General features: G+C 40.8%; 1 protein-coding gene across 9 annotated transcripts in view; it reads right to left on the bottom strand.

Annotated features, from left to right (window-relative positions):
- The window catches only part of PLCB4 (phospholipase C beta 4), a 452,949-nt gene that overhangs the window by 91,744 nt on the left and 337,944 nt on the right, over positions 1–23,261 (bottom strand). For all 9 annotated transcript variants that reach the window (XM_043883530.1, XM_043883532.1, XM_043883529.1 and 6 more), the window contains 8 exons: positions 22,509–22,609; positions 21,803–21,860; positions 13,613–13,721; positions 9,651–9,861; positions 8,361–8,454; positions 4,643–4,722; positions 4,041–4,125; positions 818–908 (listed from right to left, as the gene is read on the bottom strand). In XM_043883530.1, the coding sequence (XP_043739465.1) occupies positions 818–908; positions 4,041–4,125; positions 4,643–4,722; positions 8,361–8,454; positions 9,651–9,861; positions 13,613–13,721; positions 21,803–21,860; positions 22,509–22,609 (829 nt within the window). The remainder of the gene's footprint in view (positions 1–817; positions 909–4,040; positions 4,126–4,642; positions 4,723–8,360; positions 8,455–9,650; positions 9,862–13,612; positions 13,722–21,802; positions 21,861–22,508; positions 22,610–23,261) is intronic.

The following is a 23,261-nucleotide window of genomic DNA, read 5'->3' as shown; positions in this document are numbered from 1 at the left end:
CTGACCAACAGTATATTTAATATGATCCCAACTTTGTTAAAAATGTGTGCATATGTCATAAATGTGCATGTGTGTATATGTGTCTATAGTACATGTATATATGTGTAAAATATATAATTTAGTAGTTTTTTAATTTTATTAAATTTTTCTTTGTTGTTTTCATTTTCCTAAAGCATTATTGGTATTGCAATAAAAATGAAGTGGAGTTAATAACATTTCAAAATTTTAGTTTAGAATATCCAGGGAAAAGCCACAATGCAATCATACCAATTTTTGATACTATTCCTTCACTGAACTAAGAGATTTGTTCGAAGAACATACTTGCAAAGAAAATGTTTTCAGAAAACAGGGGGCAATGTCTAGATAAAATCACCTCTGTCTGCCTGCCTGTCTCATTCATATCCACATTCTCATATTATCTAGCAACCCTACTTATATATGTATCACAGGGGAAACTGCAAAGGGCAACTTTTAAAGAGGGTTTTAAAGCGTATAAATTGATAAAGTGCTAGCTCCTTATATCTTGATAAATTCTAAAATGCTTTTTTCACTTTCTCCTCATCTTTCTTGGGGATTCCTCCAAATGCTGATCTGTAAATACATGAATAGTTTTTCCCATTGCAAGAATGGGTTGATGCAGAAACTAAACTTGAATGGAAATGTGGCAACTTTGTTCTGAACAATATATAGACTATATCATTGGACCCACTTCCTCCCCAATCAGTGGTTTTAATGTATGTTTCATCCGAGATTGCTGAACTGTCTAAAGATGCAACGTATGTATGCCTTCTGTTATTGATGAGTGTATTTGACTTACTTTTTTCAACCTCAGGTTTCAGTCGTTTGTTTTTGATGAGTATTTTTCTTTTGAGGTCATTCGGGGATGGCAAGGATCTGCCTGGTTCCAGCTAGAGACAAACAGAAAAGGCTGATTGATGATAGTCTTACTTCTTCATTCTCTGTTCCAGACCAAAATGAGCAGAAGCCTGTGAGTTACACAGCCAACATCCAGCAGATGGCAGTCAGCACAGCTTTACACTTCCATTGTACGCCCCAAACTAGCCCACGCTTTGCCTTAAGCTAAAGCTGCAGACTTGGCTCCAGAAAGGACTCTCAAGGTTTGCAAAGCTGCTCTCCTCTCCCCAGGGAGCGGGCTCCAGCCCGCAGTGGCCTCAGGGAGCGGGATCCAGCTCCACCCCAGGCCTTGACCCCCTTTAAGTAACTGGTAGACTACAAGGGGTCATGGGGCCGGCTGGTGTTGCTAAGTGCAGTGTTGGGCTGAACCACAGGTCGGTCTGCTCAGTAGAGTGATCTACCCTCAAAGCTTGGGACTGTGGCTCTGTGGGTTCAATAGAGAATCAGGAAGGAAGTGGTCCTAATGATTGAAATACGACCCCTACTATGGTTTCATTCGCTTGGCTTGATATCTTCAAAGGAGATGGTCCTTTATTTGATGACCTCTGATCACAAGCTGGAATCAAGATTGCTGCGAAAAATATCAATAGCCTTATGGCAGAAAGCAAAGAGAAACTAAAGAGCCTCTTGGTGAAGTTTAAAGAAGAGAGTGAAAAAGCTGGCTTAAAACTTAACATGCAAATAACTAAGATCACGGCATCCAGTCCCGTGACTTTATGGCAAATAGATGGGAAAAAAGTGGAAATGGTGGCAGTTTTTATTTTCTTGGGCTCCAAAATCACTGCAGAGGCTGACTGCAGCCATGAAATTAAAAGACGCTTGCCCCTTGGAAGGAAAGCTATGACAAACCTAGATAGCATATTGGAAAGCAAAGAGATCACTTTGCCGACAGAGGTCTGTAGAGTCAAAGCTGTGACTTTTCCAGTGGTCAGTTATGGATGTGAGAGTTGGTCCAGAAAGAAAGTTGAGCAAGGAAGAATTAATACTTTCGAATTGTGGGGCTGGAGAACCCTTGAGAGTCCCTTGGACCAAAAGGAAATCAACCCAGTCGATCCTAAAGGAAATCAACCCTGAATATTCACTGGAAGGACTGATGCTGAAGCTGGAGCTCCAACACTTTGGCCAGGTGATACAAAGAGCCGACTCACTGGAAAAGACCCTAATGCTGGGAAAGACTGAGAGAAGGAGGAGAAGGGGGCAACCGAGCATGAGGTGCTTGGATGGCATCATTGACTCAATGGACATGAGCAAATTCCAGGAGATAGTGAAGGAAGAGCAGCCTGGCGTGCTGCCGTCCACGGGGTCTCCAAGAGTCAAACGTGACTTAGCAACTGAACAACAACTGATCCACAGAACTGTCTTATCCATCCCCATCCGCTCCCCATCCCCCCACCGTCCATCTATACAGCTGCCGACCCTTCCACATGTCCATGCATTTTCCAAACGAACTTTTACACTATTGATACATGCAAGGCGCTGTGCCCTCCTACATCCATTCTGTCTCTAAAGAAACCCTTGGCTGAAATTCTGCTTCCTTTCCGAAGCCTGCCGTAACCGGTTCACACCCAGTGATCTCTCTTACACTTGGATATTGGCAATAAATATTCAACACATAATAGTCCATCTTCTTTTCAGTTATGGTTTTACATTTGTATCCTGTGCCCTGCTCCCAGGACTGAAAGTTCTGTAGTTCAGATCTTAGTCTCGTTTATACTACAGACTTCCCAAAACTTTTCATGTACATGCACATCACTTCACAAAAAATGCAGAGAACTTTCTGTAAAAGCAAGCACCTTAGTCTAACATAGGAAATAAAATACACAAAGGACCAAGGTTAAAAATAAAATAAATCAGGGCTGTTTCTTAGTTTAGGTTCCCTTAGAGTCAGTCTGGGACAAAGATGAAAGCACCAGTCATCTGTTTGGGAGGCAGCTCCCGGGAATCCCAACGGAGGAGGAGAAGAGTGAGAACAGGAAGACAGCCAGCCCATCGGGGAGTGTTATCGAGCCCTGCGTGTGGGAGCGGGATCCCCCTGTGGAACCCGGGGGGCAGTGGGGCCCAGGTGCTCAGAGTGGAACCTCCTGAGGAGTGGTGAAGCACGGGGGAGACGTGGTGATTCTCTGGCACCTCTGGCTTGACGTTCCCGTGTGGGCAGAGTTCCAGGGACCAGAGCATCCCCTGAGCCAGCAGCGGCAGGGGCGACAGGTGGAGATTAGGCTGCTAAGCGGCGAAGTGGGAAGCTCTGCAGGCTGTGGGCAGGGTGCCAGCAGCCACAGATAGCTTTAGTAGGTGGTAAATATCCTTATATAGTTTTTTCAGTTCCCACAGATGCACTTCTACAAAGCTCATTGTTAAACCACCTGATGTGTTCCCAGGGGGCACAGACGTCAGTCATGGTGATGTACAATCGCTGCCTACTGTTACCGTGTTTGGGTCTATCAGCTGCACGTCAATAGTGGGGCAAAACACTTCACTACTGTCGAATGTTTCATACTTTCACTCCAGGAGTTTCTTGTTACTCCCAACATCTTAAACACAGTGAACCTTAACCACTTGGGGGGTGTGGATCTTTGTAAAAATCTGATGAACTTTCTCGAGTGACTGTATACAGAAAAACAAGTTGTATGTAATTAGAATGAGCTCACAGACCCTGCAAAGCCTATCTATGGGTCACAGGTTACAAATTCTTTGCCTGATGAAGGAATTAGTAGGTTTAAAAAATGAAGCTCAAAAATGGGCATATAACATTGCCCAAGAGTTTGATCTGGACTTGGGAGCTTGAACTTCAGGCTCCTGTGACCTAATCCAGGGAACTTTCCATAGCAACAGGCTCCAATGGGTGCTGAACCCTGGGTGTACACTTGATTTACCTGGAGAGCATTTAAGACAGAGGTTTCAGAAACCATAAAGATCCCACAATCTTCTGAATTAAATTGACCCAGATGTTTACATTTTATCTCTCTCTACACATCTTTCTGAAGCACGGTGGAAGCTTTCCATACCAACGAATTTAAATAAATATGAAGCTCTTTAACGTCAGTCCTCTAGAACTACTTGACCCTTCAGAAATGAATTTCAAAACAAATCCATTCATGTTAGAAATATGGTTTGCTAAAAATACATACTGGATGTGATTCAAGTGCTTGTTTCAACAGGAGATCTCCAAATAGATCCTCACAATATTTGGACATCTTGTACTGTTGATATTTGCTGGAGGGAAAGAACCGACATTTGTAAATTCAAACATCCATTAACTGTCCAGGATAAGAATAAGAAACATCCATTTCTAGTGATTAAAAACTCCCACTCAGCAAAATGATTGCCCCTTTGATGCTAACGAGCTAATTGGTGTAGCTTAAAAAGTAGATTCCGCCGCTGAACTAAGAGCTAGTAAGCAGAATAAAAAGTGTCTTTCAAGTCCATCACACCTGACTACAAATATACTGCCAAGCCTTCTAATTCCTTGGAACTTTGAGCAAGGTGTCCTGCTCTCGGTTCTTTGGTTTAGAGGATGCATTTCTAAAACATATTAAGAGGACTTTTTTCTTCTCTTTTGGAGGTGTTGGGAAATAGTGGTTTGAGTTCCTTTTTTTTTTTCCCATAAGACTATAGGTAGTTACCACTTCACAAAAGAAACTGTTCAGTTATTCAAAAAGATGCGGAGCAGGGATGGGAAATGGGGATTAGCAAACAACACGGAGAGACAGGGTAGAATGAATCACTATACCTGCAGTGATTTTCAAAGGAGAGAATTACAGGATATTCCGATGTGACAAAGGCAGTTTCCTTGATGGCTTGAATAACATCCTTTAAAGACAAAGAGTGTTAATGAGAAACGAAAGAAAAAAATTAAAGCACCTGAAATCAGATGGAGACTAATAATTTGAGCTTTTCAGAAAGTCAGTTCTGGCAATTCAAACCTGGAGAGCCCATTCACCACTCCATGCTGAGTCCCCTGTGGTTAGATGTAAGCGCAGTTCATGGTTAACTACACTGCTTTCAAAGTTATTGTTTACTTCTCCAAAATTAGGGTGCTAGTAACTGGCATTTCACCTAAATGGCAGTGCAATTGCTTGCTCAATAATCTGCCACAATGGGCTCAGAGTTCACCATTCTCACTGGGGAGCCAGTGAGCTTTCGCCTTTCAGAGATTTTTGCAATGAACCCCTCTCCTCCTCTTGCCTTGAGGAAAAACACGTTGGTGAAGCAGAAGCTTTTATTGAGTTTCCTTTGGGAACCAGACTTAGGCTACATCTCCTTCATTCTATGAAGATTCCTGTGAATTGATGTGATGTTTGCAATGTCTTTTGTTTTGTATTAGCCTGATGAAAGTTGGGGGTCACGGGGTGAAGGTTCTCCTTGCTCAAGCAACATATGAGGCTAAACAGGAACAAGGACACTCCTCTCTGAACCAGGAGCTCGGTCACTTGAAATAACTTTTCAATAAGCTGAGCAAGTCCTCCCTGCCTGCCACTTTACACAGATGGCAGCTCTCTGCTTAGCTTCAGAAAGTTCAATTTCTCACCAACACTTCCACAACCAGAGCATCATATTTGGTAAAAATCCTCAAATTCTTACTGGTTTATAGTTGACCATGGGACAAGTCCCATCATTCTGTTAGTTGGGGAAGTATTTTATAGTAGTTGTCTAGGGAAGTCCATTTGAAAGAATAACAACATAGGCTAGACAGTCTTGGAGTATTTTATGAAGCACTCTTACGGCTTAGGTGGTCCTTTAGCTATTTTTGCTTGAAGTTTCTTCCCAGGTAAACATATTACAAGTTGCTTCCCAAGTGCCTTGACTGTCCACTTGAGTTGACCAAGAATCCCTCCTTTTAGAGAATCGTGGCTCTGCCTATGGGTTTTCTTTTGCTCATTTCTGAAACGAGGGGGAAGAGCCTTCTTTTCAGCTTAACCTTCCTTATTAGCTCTTTAATTCTAGGAAAAGGACATTAACCCTTCCTGTCAGTTTGGTTGGCTCTGCAAACTCATGGCTTCCCACTTGAACATAACCTTGGTACTTCTCAGGAAGCATAATCTTGAATTCATTGCTATTCAAAACTCGCCAACATCTTGGCTAAGAGAAATGATATGCACGGAGTGTCACGGGTCCAGGGTCTGGGTGTCTGTTTTTAAGAAAACCTCCAATGATTTTCCACATGTTGGCAGAGTTGAGAACCACTGATCCAGAAGCTGCAATAACTCTTCTGAGTTATGGGAGCCTGACAGAGGCTGATGTGCTCGACATACTGTCCAACCGCAGAATTTCACTTTTTGATTTGTCTTTTGGCAGGACATCACTGGAGCATACTGAGGCATTTTCTAAGAAATCAATCTTCAGATTTTACATAGAGATCACCAAAAGGCCATCATTGAAGTGCCTATTTGTAAAACTGTATACTACATTCTGTGAGGGTCTTGAAGGGTGCGGGGTGGTGCACTTCTATCTGGGCTCAGTACTGGGGACAGGGACCTCCCAGCTGGCACAGTGGCAGAGAATCCGCCTGCCACTGTGGGAGGTGTGTGTCCCATCCCTGATCTGGGAAGGTCCTCCGGAGAAGGAAACGGCAACCCACCCCAGGGACAGAGGACCCTGGACTGCCACAGTCCATAGGGTCGCAGAGAGTCAGATGCGACCAAACACGCACACACACACTGGGAATAACGGTGCTTCCCTGGACCAACTACTCTGTGAAAGTATAAGTCGCTCAGGAGTGTCTAACTTTTTGTGATCCCGTGGACTGTAGCCTGCCAGGTTTCTCTGTCCATAGAATTTTCCAGGCAAGAATCCTGGAGTGGGTTGCTATTCCCTTCTTCAGGGGATTGTCCCAACCCAGGGATCGAACCTGTGTCTCCTGCATTGAGGCATATTCTTCACCATCTGAGCCACCGCCTTTTTAAACTACTCTGTAGTGTTTGACAAACCCTGCCAACTATCATGCCTCCCTCCTTGCACGCATGCACCTGCGCGCGTGCTCAGTCATGTCCAACTCTTCGAGACCCCATGGACTGTAGACCGCCAGGCTTCTCTGTCCATGGAATTCTCCAGGCAAGAACACGAGAGCAGATTGCCATTTCCTTCTCCTGGGGATCTTCCCCACCCAGGGATTGAAACCGAGTCCCACGTGTCTCCTGCATTGGCAGGTGGATTCTTTACCACTGAGCAACCTGGGAAGCCCTCTCTCCTTGCACTGAATTCAAAAAAGTTTGGAGCCCAATTTGTGGTATGGACAGTTTATAGGATTTCTTGACAGGGATTCATAAAACTCTAATCTCACTCTCTTACCTTCTTATCTGTATGGGCACTATCTATTTTATTTTCTATATCTTATTTATCTTTTTATTCCACTTTGAAAGCCCTTCAGGAAAAGTGCAAACTAAGCAAGCACAAAAATAGATAAGACAATGAAAGACTGTTTTTAAAGTAAGTGGAACAAAGAAGGTTCTCCCAGAGGAACCTCATTATATGGCACTGTCACCATTTGAAAGCAGAAAAAGCAGAATGAGGGAGATATTAAGTGGAGAAAATATTTTTCTTGACTTTTTCTGAAAAACTGGAAAAAGGGAATATAAAGGTAAGATGCTTGAGAAAATGAATAATTTGTCTCTCCACTCAACCTCTCTATTTCCACAATAGTTTGGAAAGCTTATAGTGACATAATTTTAAAACTTACCTTGGAACTCTCCTACACTGTGGGTGGGAATGTAAATTGGTGCAGACACTATGGAAAATAGTACAGAGGTTTCTTAAAAAGCTAAAAACTGAGTTGCCATATGATCCAGCAATCCCACTCCTGGGTAAATATCCATGGAAAGCTCTAATTGGAAAAGACACATGCACCCCAGTTTTCACAGCAGCATTATTCACAATAATCAAGATGTGAAAGCAACCTAAATGTCCATCGGCAGTGAAATGGATAAGGAAAATATGGTACATATATACACAGTAGAATACTACTCAGCCATAAAAAAGAATGAAATCGCACCATGTACAGCAAAATGGATGGACCTAGAGATTATCATACTAAGTGAAGAGTCTGAAAAAGAAAGACAAATACCACATGATACTACTTATATATGGGATCTAAAATATGATGCAAATGAACTCATTTATAAAACAGAAACAGCCTCACAGACACAGAGAACAAACGTATGGTTACCATAGGGGAAAAGGGGTGGGGGAAGGCTAAGTGGGGATTAGCAGATATGAACTACTATATATAAACTAAACAGCAAGGCCCTACTCTATGGCACAGGGAACTATACTCAGTATCTTGTAATACACTAAAATAGAAAAGAATATGGATGAAAACACACACACATACACACACATAACTGAATCACTGTGCTATACACCAGAAACTAAAATAACACTGTAAATCAACCATACTTCAACAAAAAAGGAAACAAGCCCCAAAGTCAAAGTCAAGCAAACAAAACACTCACCTTAAAAAGGATATCTGTGCACATTGCTTTTCCATGAGTTATTATCGGTTCTTGGTCCTCACCTTTCCCATCCCAACAGTCAAGTTCAACACATCTAGGAATACAGTGATTTTACAGTATTGAACCTTTACAATCAAACAGTGTGTATACAAATGGAAAGAAAAGATACCAAAATAAGTTACTTTCCATAGAAGTGGAAAATTGCATGAGTGAAGTATTGTGATTATTTTGTGGAGGACACAGCTTAAAATAGCTTCAGATTGGTGTCATCAAAAACAGACTACTGTAGATTGAGAGACAGGAGATAGAACAGGCAGAGTGGTTCTGGATGAAACCTTAGCTGTGACAAAGCTGTGATCAAGAATGATTTAGGAACAACTAGGAAAAGTTAGATATGGATTAGGGTTTAGAGGCTGTTAAAGAATACTGTAAAAATTTTATCATTGGGAAGATGCTACTTCAGCCATAAATGAAAATATTCTAATTGTTTCAGTGACTCATATTCAAGTACTTAAAGTCTTTTAAATTATTTCTATATGTACAAAAATAGTGAGGTAAAAAATTATGTATTGATCATTGACAATTAAGAAAAATATCACAATATAACAACATTTCTTAATTTTCACTTTCAGCATTTTCACCATATTTTAAACCTCAAATATTTTCCAATTTCTATAAAATAAAAACCATTTCAAATAATATTTATTGTCAGAGAATAAAATTTTAGAACATTTAACATTAAGGAAAGCTATATTTGGGCTTCCCTGGGGGATCAGCAGTAAAGAATCCTCCTGTAATGCAGGAGACATGGGTTCAATCCCTGGGTCGGGAAGATCCCCTGGAGAAGGAAATGGCAACCCACTCCACTATCTCTGCCTGAAAAATCCCATGGTCAGGGGAGCCTGGTGTGGCTACAGCCCATAGGGTAGCAAAGAGTAGGACATGACTTAGTGACTAAACAACAACAACAAAGCTATACTTCAAGTGCATACGACCCAAAGAAAATTTTGCATGACTTCTTAAAGTAAGCTATTTTTTGTTGTTGTTGTTGTAATTTTCGGGGAATATTTTAAATTTACAGTAAAAAAAATCTTTTGACCCATAGGAGGACTCTAGATCTTTCCAGAACAGATACCGTTCTTCCTTCCTCAAGGTTAAATGACCATCATAATCCATTAAAGAAAAAGATAAATGTCTTCTTCACTCTGAATGCTACCTCTAATTTTTCAGAGGAGAGTAAATTCAATTGAAGGGCATCATATACAAAGAACAATGTCTTGAGTTTCTAACCTGCAACCAGCCAGGAGGACCTGTCTGTACATTTCTACTGAAGATTTCCCACCAAACTGTCTGCCAGTGAGATAGGTGTTGTGGGAAGAGCTGATGAAGTAGTGAGCCAGAGGGTGGTCCATTTCTTGGTACAGCTCCAGACGATCTAGGAAGACGGGGGCGTTTTCATCTGACATCAGGTATCTGCAAAACCCATCACTTGATATGAGGCCTGAGGGGGGGGAAAGAGTATCATAGTAGATTTATGGTTTTGAAGATACACAAGTTTTATTTATGACATCTGAAGCAGCTTAAACAGGAGGAGTAAATACTACTTCACAGTGTCTTTCCCAAGAAACTTCATCTTTCAGAACTTGAACAAAGTACCCAAGTTGCATAAGTAACATAATGCCTTCCACAAATAGGTGGCATCTGCTTTCATATCCATGATCGCAAAAGCATTCACTTCCCTAAGTTCAGACGTGTAGCACCAGAACCCAAAGTGGAGGAGGGAGCAGTGGCCTCTCTGCATTCAAATAATTCCATTTCCCTCTCTCATCTAACAAAATGGGGTATAGGACTTGTGAGATGAGTATTCCATGGTCATTGAAATGTGACCCCAAGAGACAGTGATCATCTCAGTCATATCTTTGTGAAGAGGGGCAGGGCCAGTGTGTTAAATGCAGGAGAGACAGCAATATTTCTACATCTTCTCTTACCCAGTCAACCATCAATAACCTCAACTTTCTTGCTTTTATTTTAGCATTTGAAAGTTACAAGGTGATTTCAAGTGTACAGAAGAGTACAGATGATACCATGATAAACAGATAAGGACCTACACCTCAGCCTTGTCTGATTTTATCTTTTCCTTTATCTACTTTACATTTTTTAAAGTAATATATAATTACAGGTGCCAGTGAAGTACCCTGCATGCCCCACCTCAAGTCCATTCAATTCCATCTTTTTATTCATATTTACAGTCCCAAAATGGTTTGTAACTTTACTATATATAAGCACTTATCCAAAAAGTAGATATTTTTGGCTATTTATAAGTTTATATAAAATTTTTTATATTTCTTATGATTTATCTAGTTAATACCAGTAGCTCTTGGTCATTTACTTTTCATTGAGTGATGTACAGTAGTGGTAGGCAGTGTGCAGAGTATAAGGTCCATATGTGAATATATTAATACCATAGTCCATGGTCCATCATTCTGTCGATAGATATTTAGGTCATTTCTGTTTATAACTAAAAGTACTGCAACAAAAATCTGTGTGTCTATCTCCTTGGGCATATATATTCACACTTTTCCAGGCACTGTGATAGATGCAGGACAGAAGAAACAGACAAGGCCTACTTTCATGAAACTCATATATTGTGGGTGAGAGAACAAATAAATTAGCAAAGAAATATAATGTTATGAAAGTGCTAGCAGGAAATGAAAGTGATAAAGAATGACCAGGGTGCTGTGTTCAATGTGTGGCCCACAAGAGTCCTTCTGATGAGGTCACATTCATGCAGGGGAGCAATCACATGCACACCTGGGGGTACCCCATTCACGGCAGAAAGATCAGCAAGTGCAGAGACCCCATGATGAAAGGGGAAGTAGCTGGAGAGGAATCTAAAGACTACATCAGTTGGACTTCAGTCTTCATTAAGTACCAAGTGTGTCGGGAAGCCATCGGAGGATTTTGAACAGCGGAAGAACATGATTAGACATGATTTTAAAAGGTTTACTGGGGCTGCTGTGTGGTGCATAAATTGCAGGGCATCGAAAAAAGCAGAAGACTAGTTAGAAGTTAGCTGGCATCATCCAGGAAGAGTTGATGTAGGCTCAGATAGTCTGGTAAGGGTGGAGACAATGAGAGTGATTTATTCAGGATTTATTTTCAGCATGGATCTTACAGGTTTTGAGGATGGATTAGAAGTGATGTGAAAGAGCAAAACAAGTCAAGGATGACTCCACGACTTTTGGCATGAAAAGGTGGGAGAGTGATGATACCATTTTCTAGGTTGGGAAAGGAACAGTCTGTGGATGGGGGAAATGAAAGCGTATTGTAAACATACATATATCTGAAATGCCCACTCACCATCCAAATGGAGAGGTCTATTATACAGATCTGTGGTTTAAGAGAGAGATTAGGAACGGAGAGTTTAATCTGAAAGCCGCATGTGTACAGGAGACACTTAAAGCCATTGGGTTTAGATGAGCTCATCCAAGGAGTGTGGGCAAAAGGGGCAGAGATCTGAGGCCTGAGCAGGGCCACTCTGACACCAGACCCAGACCCGGAAGCGAAGAGGCTGGGCTGCAGGAGAGGCGTATTTCCCACTTGATTACGGACAAATTATTCACCAGGTGGCTGTTTGTATCAATTTACACACTCAGAGAGTTTACAATGCCTTTGGCACCATATTCTCACTCATACTTGCTAATGACAGACTTTAACGTTCCTGTCATTTGTGAAATGATGAAGCTATTACTTTTTAGACATGTCAGTGGTAATGTCATAGACTTTTAGGACATTATAATAATCAAAGACACATCTCTATCAGAACGTTTATCATACTGCCGAGGCACTACTGAGTCATCAGTCTTTCTCCTTCAATAGCTTTTTTGCAACCACCTTTTTTCATTTTGAATCCCCAGCATTTAGAACAGTGCTTGGCACTCAGTCAGTCCTCTATAAACTTTAAGGATTGAAAGCAGGGAAGAGAAATACTAGTGGAATGATGGTATGAACCTCACCATCTTATAAGCAGGGAAACTGAGGTCTATGCATAGAGGTCATTGTTCAAGGTCACACAGCGACAGGGTAAGCAACAAAAATCACATCACCTCCCACCACTGCAAGATGCTAGCTTTCCTGCAAAGCCACTCCTCGCTTCACTTTGATCACATGCTCTGTGGAGTTGATTATGATACTCAGAGGGAAGTAATGAAGCAGTCTGGCTGAAAATAGATATTTGAGACTCTAACAGGAAAGCATAAATGTATGATTATAACCAAGGGGAAAACACTGTTGGGCTTAGAAAAACATCAGGGGTGTGGCCACATGGTGTGGTGGGCGTATACGCAGGTCTATGTCGGTCCAGAGAATGTATAAACCTTTTGTCTATGCTCACTGAGATACAAAAAAAAAAAAAAAAGAGAGAGAGAAGAACCTCTATTCTAAACAGGAGGAGACTGAGGCCATGATACTCACGGGCAAATGGGACAGAAAGAACTTAACCTGCATCTCTTTTCACTCTCCTTTGAGACATAAGGCCAGAGGCTTTAGCCCAGGTATCTCCTGGCCCTCTCTGGCGATACTGTATTATCATCATTGCTCCCAGCTTTGACAGGTGTTTCTCATGGTTATAGACCAATCTTGAATTTCCTCCCCATACCTGTCCTTTGCGAAATATTGAAATGAACAACACACTGTTTCCAGAGTTTCACTGAAACAGGTAAACGGTCAGAAACCCCAACAATTTGTTAAGTTGATTCCTATTTAATTTCATGTCAATTGCATTTATCTTCCATACCAGGGGTCAAATGATGAGTAAAAAGCCTCCTCAAATCATGTATTAAATTTAGCTAGCCTGCTGAAACTCGAGGGACAAAAGAAAGGTGTCAATTTTTATAGGAAATGCCAATTTTTTCCAGAGATGGCAAACAGAGACTAAAATTGGCATTTTTACATTTTAAGTACTATGCAACGTTAAGGATCTAATATAAGAAAGTACATGGGGAAATATCACTATACTTTAATAATAAACTTAGCACTATATTTCAGGCAGCAAAAACAAATTTTGGTATAAGGCAAAATTTATACTGATTTAGGGGGAAAAAAAAATCAGTCAGTTGTCAATCCTTGTCTCTAGAGAGCTCCAAAGCATTTAAAAATACATTTAGCTAAAAATGCAAGGATTTTAAAAGTTGCATATACTCTTGAATTTTTTAAATAATGAAAAATTCTCTTTTATTTTTCATTTTTCTTACCTTGTTTCTTCAAATCTTCATCAGGCTCATACATCTCAATGATCTGCATTGCCCTTTTAGCATCATAAAATGGGAATAAAATTTCATTCAGTCGAGGATCTCGTTGATGCTATGATGAGAAAATAACTCCATTTAGGTTCACCTTCCTCACCCTTGGGCTACTACACATCACTAAACTATGTAATTTTAATAGAAGATATATGTATAATACCATGTTTATAATTACAAAGAGATTTTGCTTTTCTCCTGTCTTTCTCCCTAAAACAGACTACAAAAAGGTCCAAATTTGGCAGTAACTTGTTGGTTCCCTCCCCTGAACTGAAGATGGAGAGACAAAATATATTTTTTTTTTTCATTCAAATTTGATGAACAGAGAAAATGGTATGGTCTTGTCATACCACAGGGAAGATATCTGGCATAAGTGTTTATAAAGTGAGATAAAAAATCTTTTTAAAAAAAGATACACAAAAGCAAAAATCATACCCATGTAAGTGCCAAACCAAAAACAATAACAAAGAAACCTCCAAACCCCTAAAGTTAGATAGACAAATATAATTTCATTTTCACTGTATCTTTCTAAATGAATAAAAGATTTTGGGGGCATTGTGAACTTCATTCTCTTGAGTAAATATTTATGAAAATGAATCAATTGTAATAAGGATGAAAATCTGCACAAGGATATTTACAAGCTCAAAACAACATGAAAATTTATATTTAAATATCAATGTTCAGAAATTCTATTTCACTGTGAAATCTAACTTGGTTTGACCTGAGGAAATCCTCTGGGCAGAAAGTGCATCAATATTTAAAGACATATGGGAGGCTGGTAATGTCATTCCTTTCAAATCAGCACCCATAGGCTCCTGGTATTATATTATATGAGGCACCGGGAGCAAATTTCTGCAGTTCTGTCACCCTAACTTCACAGCAAAGATGAAAAAAGTCCAACTTACTAACTGACTTAGCTACAATCGAGTGAGTGAGTGAGTGAGTGAGTGAGTGAGTGAGTGAGTGTGTGTGTGTGTGTGTATGTGTGTGTGTGTGTGTGTGTGTGTGTATCTATCCCTGTATCTACAGGTAGTGGGTCTATTAAACTTCCTTGTTGTTCATGGTAGATTTAAGGACCAAACACTGAGTCCCTGGTCATCCATGAAATAAAGAAAGAGAGGAAACTGGAATGAAAAAATGGCAGACAGACATGTGAGCAAAACTCAGTCAATAGGTAGGACCCTAGCAATGACTCTTTACCCAAATATATGCACAGACTTTGAAAAGCACTACTGGAAAAGTATTGAAGAAACAGTTGTTAAAAGTTCGTATGGATTTCTCTTGCCCATTTGTTGTGGAACGGTCATTTGCAGAGTGGGGCACACAGCGTGAATGCCTTTGGCCAATGGAACACGTGACATCATCCTAGAGCACTCGTGGCCTTGCCTGTTCTGGTCCCACCACCTCCCCAAGTGAAGAGTGTTAGCTCCTAAGGAATCAATATCCCTTTGCCAATTTATCCCAATGAAGCATGCTTCTGTTGGAATCTAAGAAATAACGGCTCCCATCCATGCAAGTACTAGAGCAGAAACTGTTACATGAATAACAGGCCTCAAGCCCATAAGGAAGAAAAGTCCTGGGGTGCAGAGAGATGGTACAGTGGACCGTGGGGTGCCAGGCAGGTGAAGGCATGCTCCGAGCCATCTCGTTCAGGAAGTGGATGCTGGCATGCGACTCCAGAGCCCGCCCCACGGGAGCAACAAGCACCGCGCCTCCGGGGAGAATGCAGGGCTTCAATCCAAGCAAATAAAAACCAGTACGTTTTCTGGGCGCTTCCCTTCTCCTATCTCTGTAAACACTCCCATGGAGGAAGATGGACATGGCACAAAGGGGCCTTTTTGGACTTTTTGGACCCCACTGTGGTTCTGTTTGTGGTTGGGCACTACACTCACAAGGTTTTCTTTCTTATTAGGATTGTCTTTCAGTTTAAAGCTAGGCTCTCTGGTAAGTGTTCAGGACTCATGGAGATCATGGGGGCAAATCCATATGAATTTAAGAGAATGAAGAGCCTCAGTTAAAGAAAGAAACAAAGTTAGGAACAGGCAGAAGGGGAATCCAAGTGTTCTCAGGCAGTTTGTGCACAGAGGGATATGTGCTCTAGCCTGGTGTCCCCTGCAGGGCAGTTTCTGAAGAGCAGCAGGGGCGCCACCCTCAGGAGCTTGAGAGGAATGCACATTCCGGGGCCCCACTCCAAACCTACCAAAGCAGGCCTTCTGCGGTGGAACTGTATATGAATCTGTATTTTAACAATCTTGCCAGTTGATTCTGATGTGCTCAAATTTAAGAAGCGTGGCTCTAGTATGTAAAGGTATGCATTTAAATATATTTGCCTATCAGTTTAAAAAATAGTATCTTAGTTCTGCAAGGATAGAAGAATGTTAAACATTTGAAAGCTGCTCCCAAGTAATCCTCACCAAAATTTATCAGAGGGCATAATATTCACTAGAAGAATATCCTTTTTTCAGAAACAACAGCGAGGAAAACCAAGTCCTTAAAATATATGTATCATAATCCCCTTATTCTACATTTGCAGCAAATAAGCACCACCACAATATGAAACTTCACTTCTCTTTACATCTGCTCCACCAGATAACCTTTTGCTTTCCCAAAAATGTTCACATTTCAGAAAGGAAGCACAGTGCAATCAGAATAACCCAAAGGCAAGGAAACAATGGTAAAACTTGTGTTAAAAGTCACAAAAATATAATCTTTATTTGAAAAAACAAAGAGGAGAAAGATCATTTCCAGGACATCTCAGAGAAATAAGACTGCGGAGGATCTCCACTTGGTCATAAGCACTGTGGGGTGAATGTATTACAGCTCTGAGGGGAGAGACCATAGGTGTGCAGCTGGGATTTGGGGAAGCAATGTACTAAGGGCACACACCCCATGATGTTCAGAGCCTTATAAAAGATAATACTGACCAGCTTCTGAAAATAGTTCACAGAACTCTGACCACGTAAATGAAGAGACAATGAATACATCTTTCTTACTACATCCACAGTCTTATTGAGAAAAGACATCAACAGGCTTAAACCTGAGCAGCACTGGGAGAGAGATGTGTTGACATAAATAATATTCAAAAGACATATAAGAAGATAAAGGAATAACTGGCAAGCCTTACTCATAGAACTAAATCATTCCTTTTCTGCCCAAGCATTAAAGAAGAAAGACATGGTACATGGAAAGTGATCTTGAGCCCTTTCTTACAGTCCTTCAACTGCAAAATAAAAGAAACAATGAACAAAATCAGGTTCAGCTCTAATGTGATCCTATGATACATGAGAGGCTGGAGGCAGATTACCAGCAACCAGAAAACAAAGCTAATTCTGGATTCTTGTGGTTGTCCAAGACTTCTGTCTTCTCTTCTTACTCTGATCTATCCCCAGCTCTCTGTGCACCTCTCAATTCTGCAGGCCCTCAGATGTTATCTGTAAGAAGTCACGCCAAAGCCTTTGACTATGTGGATCACAACAAACTGTGGAAAATTCTGAAAGAGATGGGAATACCAGACCGTCTGACCTGCCTCCTGAGAAACCTGTATGCAGGTCAAGAAGCAACAGTTAGAACTGGACATGGAACAATAGACTGGTTCCAAATAGGAAAAGAGGTATATCAAGGCTGTATACTGTCACCCTGCTTATTTAACTTATATGCAGAGTACATCATGAGAAAAGCTGGGCTGGAGGAAGCACAAGCTGGAATCAAGATTGCTGGGAGAAATAGCAATAACCTCAGATACTTAGGTGACACCACCCTTATGGAAGAAAGCAAAGAGGAACTAAAGAGCCTCTTGATGAAAGTGAAAGACGAGAGTGAAAAAGTTGGCTTAAAACTCAACATTCAGAAAACTAAGATCATGGCATCCAGTCCCATCACTTCATGGAAAATAGATGGGGAAACAATGGAAACAGTGAGAGACTTTATTTTGGGGGGCTCCAAAATCACTGCAGATGGTGATTGCAGCCATGAAATTAAAAGCCACTTGCTCCTTCAAAGAAAAGCTATGACCAACCTAGACAGCATATTAAAAAGCAGAGACATTACTTTGGCAACAAAGGTCTGTCTAGTCAAAGCTATGGTTTTTCCAGTAGTCATGTATGGATGTGAGAGTTGGACTATAAAGAAAGCTGAGTGCCGAAGAATTGATGCTTTTGAACTGTGGTGTTGGAGAAGACTCTTGAGAGTCCCTTGGACTGCAAGGAGATCCAACCAGTCCAGCCTAAAGGAGATCAGTCCTGGGTGTTCATTGGAAGGACTGATGCTGAAACTGAAACTCCAATACTTCGGCCACCTGATGTGAAGAACTGACTAATCGGAGAAGACCCTGATGCTGGGAAAGATTGAAGGCAGGAGGAGAGGGGGGATGACAGAGGATAAGATGGTTGGATGACATCACCGATGCAATCGACATGAGTTTCAGCAAGCTCCAGTAGTTGTGATGGACAAGGAAGCCTGGCGTGCTGCGGTCCGTGGGGTCGCAAAGAGTCGGACACAACTGAGAGGCTGAACTGAACTGAAATGGACAATGAAGGTAAAACTACAATCAATTCAGTTTCTCATTAGAAATGTGGAAAGAGAGGTGAAACTAACTGAAGCCAAGAGGCTTTAATCAGCCGACACATAGAGAACCAAGTTGGTGACAGTACCCAAACAGGTGCTAGCTCATAGGGAGTGTCCCCGCCAGCTCTTCTGGACTCAACTTAACTATTTTCATAATATTGGCATACACACACACACACACACACACTATTTTCATAATATTGGCATACACACACAGACACACACACACACACACACACACGTTTCCCTCAGCCCACTGGATGGGACCAAGAAACACAGCTACGCCAAAATTTTAGATCCGAGTGGTAGATTTCCGTGGCTGCCTTCATTATGGAGAATAACAAGTTTGTCAGTTCACGCTGCTCTCACATTCTTCCCACTGACAGTAATGATACCAAGGAGATATCCAGTGCTTCACAGACTCTAATTGCAGACAAACCACCTGGAGAAAATGTTCAGTGCAGATTCCAACTCAGCAGGTCTGGAGTGGGACCTGGAATTCTGCATTTCTAATGAGTTCCTTGTAGCTACTGAGGCTACTGGTCCCCAGATCACCCTCTGGGGAGCAGTGAACATGGAGATACTGAGAAGCAGATGAGGAGCAGATCTAAATTTCCTTGTGAAAAGCCCGTGAGTAGCGATGGCATGGGCAGAGAGCAGGTGGTACAGAGCCCTACACAGCGACCAGGCAGGAAACGGACCCGTCTCTCCTCTGTCCAAATTCCTGCAGATACACATTAACACAGTGAATGGAAAACTGCATGTAAGGAGTAAAGGGGCTCACAAGCTGGAAGGTAGTGGGAGGCAACATGGTTTTTGCTAATATATGATAAATGCCATTTTTTCCTGTTAAATGTTAAAATAAGTGTTAGTCACTCAGTCGTGTCTGACTCTTTGCAGCCCCATGGACTGTAGCCTGGCAGGCTCCTCTGTCCGTGGAATTTTCAAGGCAAGAATACTGGAGCGGGTTGCCATTTCCTTCTCCAGGAGAATCGGTTAATGCTCATAGATGTGTGTTTATTGATTCTTTTCTTTGACCATCATTACTCTGGCTACCTTGTCGAACTCTCTTATCCATTCAAAGAGTTTTTGATGGCTTTTGATATTCAGATTACACAACCATCTGCAAATAATGAACAGGGTCTTGTCCTTTTGTGTTTCTGGGACTCATTTATTTTTTCTTGTCCTATTGCATCCAGGGCTTCTAATACAACGTTAAATCCCAGCTTACTGAGACCATATGGCTAAGGACTTTGAAAATGTTTAGATCTAAGCTCTTGGAGTCAGAGACCCCTAACATTCCAATGCCTGCTCCCTTCCAGAGTGGATTCTGTCTCCTTTCATTATGGGTTTCAATGGTGCTCTGCCCATGGGGTGCTTCAGATTTTGGAACAATGAGAGGGACAGTCCTCAAAAGTCCCATGGGTGCAAGGTGCTGGCAGGACACTGTACGGTTCAGCCTTCTTCAAGGGGACATTCTGATTTCTGTCTAGTTCTTCCAGCTGAGTTCACTAGGACAGAAAAGGAAGAGATTCAGGGCAGACACTTTGATTAAATATAAAGGCTGCATACTTTCCTGGACTTGTAGTCTTGTAGTCTCTGTGACGTAAAGAAATCCAGAATCATACCAATTCAATTAGCCCCACCCCCAAATTGAAAGTGCCTCCTTACTGTTAATGAAAAGCCAAACATGAGCAAATGAATATTACTGGCCAGTGTAATATTGACAGATAAAAGCTACCAAGGAGAAAGTATTTAAGAAAGAATTTGGATGGCAAAGCCAGAAAGTATACGTGATCATCCCTTTTAAAATTAATTTTTTTGTCATGACTTATAAGAATTACAGGAGTAGATACTGGGTAGGTCTACAAAAGTCTCCCATACAAGGAAGGGCATGAGATAAAGACCCAGGAATGCAGCATATAACTGAAGACTTCAGAACCGTTTCTTTATTTGAACAGGGCAAGTGCAATGCATATTGAGTCTCTGCTACGTTTAACAGACGGCTGAGTACCAGCTTCATCCCAGAGCACGCAAGAGGCTTTTCTCTAGGAAGCAGTAAACTGATGATGTGGTAATCTTCTCCCCACTAAACATCTTCCCTCTTTAGTAGAAAGCAAGATTTTTGCCTATCTCACCAAAACTTAAGATGACCAATGACCCAAAGTACGTGTAAAGCTGAGAGAGATAAAACCTACATTTTTTAAAAGAAGCAGAAGATGGGGAAAGGGTTAAAGAGGCAGAGCAAAGCAACTTAACTTCTGAGCAACAGTGGCATAAGAGTGTGGATAATATCTGGGTAAAGATTGTGAACGGAGGATCCGCATAACCAAAAACTAGCGGAGTGAAAAAACTTGAAATGTTTTAAAGTAAAATAAATATTGTGGCGTACTGAAAGGATTACTTTAAAGTAGGCATCTGTGTTGACATCTGGGGGGACCCTGTCTCTCCTGCATCCGTGCTTCCAGGCTCTGGTTATCGTAGCTTCTCAAGCGCAACCCTACAAATTGGGAGCCACTGGGCCCTGAATCGGAAAGAAACGAGAAGCCCTTCAGCAAAGATGTGCTGTGTGTCTTCAAAATGGCAAATCAGTCTGCCTGCTGCTTTTTCTTGAGGCAATACCTTCTACCTGGCATGATATTGCCTATCTTAACGTTTTGTCTTTATATGGTATAATGGTTACTATCAATTGTTTTGGAACAAAAATATACTGTCCATCCCTCGTTTAAAGTCTTCTTATTATTTAATGTGTTAGACAAAAAGTGCATTTCCGTTTTTCATATTAACAAGAGCTTCAATGGGTTTCACTGAAAACACTTTCTTGTACATGTAGAGGAAAAAAAAAAGTTACTTTTAGATGTCATAAAAATTGGAACATTAATGTGTTCTGAAATATATTTCTCTTGGCCTTCAGCACATTTTATCAACTAGCCTTGGTCGTTGAGTGAATCACATTCTAAAATTAGTTCTGAGCTTGTTACAAAAATAAAAAGTAAAAATTTAACCTGCCATCCCATTGGCCTAATATGCACTATGTTTTCACCCAGGAACTCCAGTGTTGTGCTTGTTGTCAAAATATTCTGTTCAAACCTACATATTTTTCTTACATGCAATCCATTAAAAGACAAAAATAAGGCTTTCCCAGTCCATGCAAAAGTATGAGAAAAAGTTAGCAATGGCGAATCCAACTATAGGGTGGTAAACTCAATCCATTCTCTTTCTATTTCTTACAAGTAAATAGAAAAAAAAAAAAAAAGATAAGTACCTTAAATATCATCTTGCAAAACACAGACACATTTAATTAAGTGAATATATTATCAAATTCACACACATACACAGACCCAGAGCTACACATCAAAGCAAGAAACCAACAAAAAAGCAGTGTGCGAAGCCAATGAGGGAGTGCATGGACGCACGAGGGTGGCAGCTGGCTTTTGCACCTAGTGAAGCCATCATGGAAAGATCAGCAGGTCAGAAGCAAAGCGAACGGGGGGTGCAGGGTGCAGGCATGCAATGAGGGTGCTGGGGGAGCAAGCCACTGCACACAGACGGATGGAGTTAATGTATGAAAAAGCTTACTTCATTTAGAAAGCTCACTAATTGGTCTACCGTTAAATAATCAGTTTTGTCTCCATTGCTGAAAAGAAATTTATTAGAAAAAGTAAGTTTTGGTATATGATGCTACAGGAGGTACGATTTACATGTTGACATTTGTTGACGATAACCCTAAACTTATTTTTCTAAACCTGAAGTAGTGGTGAACTCTTAAAATGGCCAGAGACTGTTTGTAAAGAAAAAAAGAACACAAAAACCCAACAACAGCAAAGGCAAGAAATCACTCCCCCAACTTATAGAAAATATCTGCAATCCCTCTTTCGCATTATCCAAAGTCATTATTATAAAACAACATGTAAGTCATCCATTTGAAATAATTGGAATGAATGGACTTTTGAACAACATAATAACATTCCAAGTCGAATCTAGTTAGTTCACATAACGGGTTAATACCTAAGGGAGCAGGTTAACATCGTAGGTAGTTAGTAAAGCCAATGCAGGGAGAGGAGGGGAAAGTTCCAGGTGCTGCAACCAACTTATGTAAAAGTTTCTCAAAAAATCAGAGTGAACTTTTACACCAAATAAACTAAGGGGTGAAAATGTAGCCCTGACTAGACATTCCTAGATACTGTCAACATATTATATGAAGATATTAGGACAAAAAATGTTTTTAAAGTCTAAAAGAGCAAGGATAACTTCAATGTGACACTTTCTCATAAACAGAACTTACATTTTTTTGAAAAGATCCTCTATATCTGTCCGAGGGCAAATCTTTTGTGTCAGTTCATAGAACTTTTCATAAGTAAATGCAGCAGGCTCAATTTCGTCATTCTGGAAAGAATAGAAGCATGTCATAAATCAGGCACCATTCTCTCTCTTTGGAGGATCTACAGAATCGATAGGTTCATGAAGCAGAGTGATGACTACTTGTAATTCCAGGGTTTTTATCTCTGACTTGCTGACAGGAGCCAGAAGGTCCAACCTTGGCCAGCCTACTAGAATAAGGTGCATGTAAAGGAGTGTTTCTAGTTACCATGCGCCCAGGGTTTGGATGTTCAAACACTGGCCACAGCTGGGCTTGCTCTGGAAGATACTCCATAGAACAAACACAAAGAAACATTTCTTCCTTCTCTTCTGGAAGGAAAAATGCAACTACTTGCCACAAGGATGCTGACTAAATCAAACCCAATGTTTTCTTATGCTTATTTTGTGAATTTTCACAGGCAACATAAAGGGACTTCTATAAGAATTTATGTTTCATACTGAAACTTATATTTCAAATAGGATTTGTTAAGGCAGTAACAGCTTAGATCTTTCTTGCAGTTAATACATTCATTGCAACTATTTTATTTTTTAAATTTATTTTATTGCAACTATTTTAAATCCAAAGGGCCGCAAACTCAAATGTTTTGCTTGGGGAGAGATGCTTCATAAAATATTGCACAACTGTCCTGAAGAACTTAATTTATGAGCCATTCTTCAT

Source organism: Cervus elaphus, chromosome 23 (genome assembly GCF_910594005.1).
Source record: "Cervus elaphus chromosome 23, mCerEla1.1, whole genome shotgun sequence".
Taxonomy (NCBI): Eukaryota; Metazoa; Chordata; class Mammalia; order Artiodactyla; family Cervidae; genus Cervus; species Cervus elaphus.
This window is presented reverse-complemented; position numbering and strand designations above follow the sequence as displayed.